Genomic DNA, 4,336 nt, shown 5'->3' on the forward strand with positions numbered 1-4,336 from the left:
TGACAAAAATAAACAGAGAGACAGAGACAAAGATTCTAGGAAATGAGAGACAGGCTTCACTAAATTTTTTTTTTAAAAAGGAAGCTGGACGTGGCAGAACCGACCTATAATCCTTGCACTCTGGGAGGATGAGGTCAGAGGGTCCCAAGTTATAGACCAGGTTGAGCAATTTAGCAATTTAGCTAAATAAAAAGAAAAAAAAGAGCTGATGCTATATAGCTCACTGCAAAGACCCTGGGTTTAACACCCAGAGCCAGAAAGCAAAGGAAAAGAAAAAACCCTAAAGCTTGCTCTCCCTGGGCTCCCAGCTGCCCCCGATCCAAACTCCTTAAGCCACACAGCAGACTCCTCTGTGCAGATCCTGCAGGCCCTCTGTCCCTGCCTTGCTGGGCAGGCTAGGTGGACAGTGGCTACCCAGGGCTCCTGGGGGTCTCACCACCACAAGTGACTCACCCTCCGCCCACCCTGCGGCGAGACTGGCCCTCTCCATCCTAGTCTCACTCCCCAAGGGCCTGATTTTTTTTCCTTTTTTTTTTTTTGAGACATGGTCTCACTATGCAGTTCAGGCTGGTCTTGAACTCACTCTGTAGCCCAGGCTGGTCTCCAATTTACAATGATCCTCCTGCCTCACATGCTGAGTGCTGGGATTACAGGCCTGTGCCACCACGCCCAGCTGCCTGGTTGTTTTCAGCACTGTGGTTGTTTACGCATTTATCCTCAGTCACATTTTTGCACGTTCTCTCTCTTTCCTGCTTGCCTCACTTTCATTTGGCTTCCTGTCCTCTTCTAGGGCGTTGGGGGAGTTTTTGCTGCTTTCTTCTTGTTTCCCCAGTTTTCTTTGAGACAGGGTGTAGTTATGTAGTTTAGGCTGGCCTTCAACTCTTGGTAATCCACTGGCCTCCGTCTCCAGAATGCTGGGATTACAGGCGAGTGCCACCACGCCCTACTGGGAATCCATTTGCAATCAAGCTTCACTTGCACTACCGCATACAGCAGTTGGCACAGCCTAAGTCAGTGGTGGTGAATGTTGGACATGCGTGCCACAGTGGGTGCACAAAGCCCTACGTTGCCATGCTAGCAAATTCACCCCAGCAGCACCTCAGCAGTGGAGCATTCAGTGTTCATCACAGTGTTGGCACTTTCCTTAAATGAGTAGGTTTTGAATGGCAGTTGGGGTGCTCAAGCTCTAAAAGGTTCGTCATCGCTGGCCTAGGTTCTGGAGAACGGAAGCAAAAGGAATTAGGTCAAATGTCATGGTGCACTCCTGTAAACTCAGAACTGAAAAGGTTGAGGATGGAAGATTGCTGCAAATTGGAAGCCAGCCTGGGCTACATTGGGAGCTCAAGGCCAGCACAAACGAAAGAGTGAGATTTTCTCTCAAAAGTGAAAAGAGAAGGACAATGGCGAGAGGCAGGTTTGACTGTCGAGTACAGGGCATAAGAATAGGGTGGGTTAGGGTGGGTTAGGGTGGGTTAGGGTGGGTCTGAGACTCCGGCAAGATAAATAGCCAGGCACCCCACACAGCAGCCACTTAAACTGAGGAGCTTGAGATCGTGTAGCAGGTTGATATCTTGACCTTGCAGCAGCGATGTCCCAGGTGCCAGGTAAGCTGAGACAGAGTGGGAAAGTGGGGCTGAGGGTTTGGCGGTGCAGAAACAAGATTGAGAAGGGGGGAATTCCTGGCGGTCCCAGACTTCGGGAATTGTCTCCCCCATGGGGATGAGTACAATACCCTTTGCGGCCCTCTACACACTAGGAATTTCTATTTTAAGCTTGCTGCAAATACAGTAGATGACAGAAGCAACATGCATTCTAGGGCCGGGGATATACTTCAGTGGCATATGCACCTCCCTGGCTGGCAAAAGGTCCTCAGTTCAATTCCTGGTACCAAAAAAAAAAAAAAAAAAAAAAAAAAGAACATGCATTCTGAGGTCACTTAACTTCATAGCTGCCCCTCCACACTGATCCCACCAATGAATGACCGCATCAATAGCAGGTCTTCCAGATCTGAAAGTTCCTCGGAGTCTGCATGCTTAGTAGAGCAATGTCTCGAGTACTGCACAAACCTTGTAAACTCATGACTCAGTGGGACTCTCCTGCCAATACCGTAACCTCTCCCAGTGAGGCACTGCTTGTGTGGAGGTGCAGAGCATTCACAGGAAGATGGTGAGGCATGGGTTCTATGGATGACCTATTCGAGACAAGCCCTGACATGCAGGTCAGGCCCAGCCATGAAATTCACATTTGCCTTTTATCTGAAGAGAGGGATTCTGTCGTTTCCTTCTCGTTATTACTTTAATACAAGCCTTTTGCCTGTTCCCTCTGCAGACGATCTAAAATATAATCGCCGGCCACGTACCAGATTTACCCATTCTCAACTGTCAGTATTGATGGATGCGTTTCAGAACAACAATCTTCCAAGTCTTGCTGTTGTGAAAGAATTGGCTGCCACACTGGAGCTCGAGGAAGTCACAATAAAGGTAGGTGCCTGAGTGTGTCTCTGGATAGTACACCTGACCCACAACGCCACACCATCTTCCCCACCATCGTACAAGTGCCCTGGATTGACAGGTGCAGGGTGTCTCTACACAGGAGAAATACGCTCGATTTTCAGCCTCACTCAGGGTCTCTTTGGGAGGAAGATGGAGGCTCACTAAAGGACTTGTCTTCCAACACTACCCAGCACATTACTCAGAAATTGAATCTTGCCCCACAACACTACCTAGGACCCCTTGAGTCTGGATCTCAGATCCTCCCATTGGGATTTCTTACATATTAGCAGCTCACTCTTGGTTTGGCCTAATGCTAGAAGACCTCACCCACTTCCTGGACAGGGGCAGAGACGCTCCCCAAACATCATATTCTCACAAGAAATCACTTCTCATCACGCTCCACTTCTTCAGGAATACACCGCATCTCCATACTGTTATGTAGAAAACAAGCACCCACCAAGGGAATATTTAGAAAATACAGCAGGTCATTGTCTAGATGCAGCTCAGTCTGAACTTGCACGTCATTCAGATCTCCTCAAATAAACTCTCAACATACTCAGGGAGAATGCCCTGCATGAACCTGTAAAACCCCAAGCTACATTCCCATTCCTACCTCTCAAACTGGGGAATGTTTTCTTGGCAAACCTTGAGGAATGAGTAATTGAGAACTACACCTATCCCCTCTTTATTTTAGCTTTCTTGATTTTCAGTCTGAGGGCTCCAGCCTCCTCCCCACATAGACAGTACAATCCAATCCTCTCTTTACCTTCTGAGACACAAAGCATCACAGGATACAAACAACTGCCCTTGTTCACATAAGCCCAAACAATTCGAGATTTCCTTTCTCACACCCACAACCTCACTTGCTAAGGACCATGAAGATACAACTTTGCACTCATTCCCTTTCCTTCAGCTGATTCTCTCTTCCCTTTAGGTCTGGTTTAAGAACCAGCGTGCAAAACACAAGAAAAAACAGCTGAAAATGCAGCTAGATTCATCACCTGGAACATCCATGAAGCATGTTTTGGAAAAGGAGGAGACCCCATTGACAAAGCCTGCTACAAATACTTCACCAAGCTCTGCCGCTTCCGATGGTCATAACCTTCACCCACAGGAGCCCTCTGATACACAGATCACTGGAAGAGATGGAGCCTCTGCGTTTCCTTCATCCCCACACATTCAGTGTCATGACATCCAGGAAGAATCTCTGGAGAATTGTGGCACACCTTGCACTCATGATTTCTTTGACACATGTCAGTTGCTAGAACTCTACGACGTGCCTGGAGATGATCTCAGCGGTCTGGATATATATCTCCCCCCAGGGTGCTTCCAGTGAGGGAGTGAGCATCGCAGGATGTGCACGGTGACTCCTGACACCACGGCTTTGGACACGAACTCACATTGTCAAGCACAGTTACCAACTCATGTCAATCTGTATATAGTAGAGCTTGCAGACTTGTCATTTCATAGAAGGAAATAAAAGTAGCTGTCTCACTTTCACTGTTGCCTGTCTTCTCTCTGCTTCTTTTCAATGCCCTCTCCAATCATTGCTATATCACAAACCCTCTTCACGGGGAGGAAGTCAGCAGCACAGTGGAACTTATGCTTCTCATTCTCCCTCACCCTAAGTGCACTGAATAAATCGTGTGTGGCTGCTCTCTGGAGAACATCGCAAACACTTCTACAGGGTCCCATGCCTAGGCTGCCTGAGAAAATAGTCACACTGAACAGGTTGGAAAAGCCTATGCACACAATGGAACCAAACCTCCCTCAGTATAATGCCATACAGCTGCTAAGGAATCCCCAAAACCCAGCTGTCTCTGAGGAGAGAAATATTTGGAACT

General features: G+C 47.9%; 1 protein-coding gene across 1 annotated transcript; it reads left to right on the top strand.

Moving 5' to 3' along the window:
* Positions 1-1,588: 1,588 nt before the first annotated feature.
* LOC102027798 (leucine-twenty homeobox-like) lies at positions 1,589-3,828 on the top strand. The gene is made up of 3 exons (XM_005414097.1): positions 1,589-1,604; positions 2,329-2,480; positions 3,427-3,828. The coding sequence occupies exons 1-3, from the start codon at positions 1,589-1,591 to the stop codon at positions 3,826-3,828; spliced, it is 570 nt and encodes a 189-aa protein (XP_005414154.1).
* Positions 3,829-4,336: the final 508 nt, after the last annotated feature.

Source organism: Chinchilla lanigera, unplaced genomic scaffold (assembly GCF_000276665.1).
Source record: "Chinchilla lanigera isolate Chin_1 unplaced genomic scaffold, ChiLan1.0 scaffold00177, whole genome shotgun sequence".
In the NCBI taxonomy this organism is placed as follows: domain Eukaryota; kingdom Metazoa; phylum Chordata; class Mammalia; order Rodentia; family Chinchillidae; genus Chinchilla; species Chinchilla lanigera.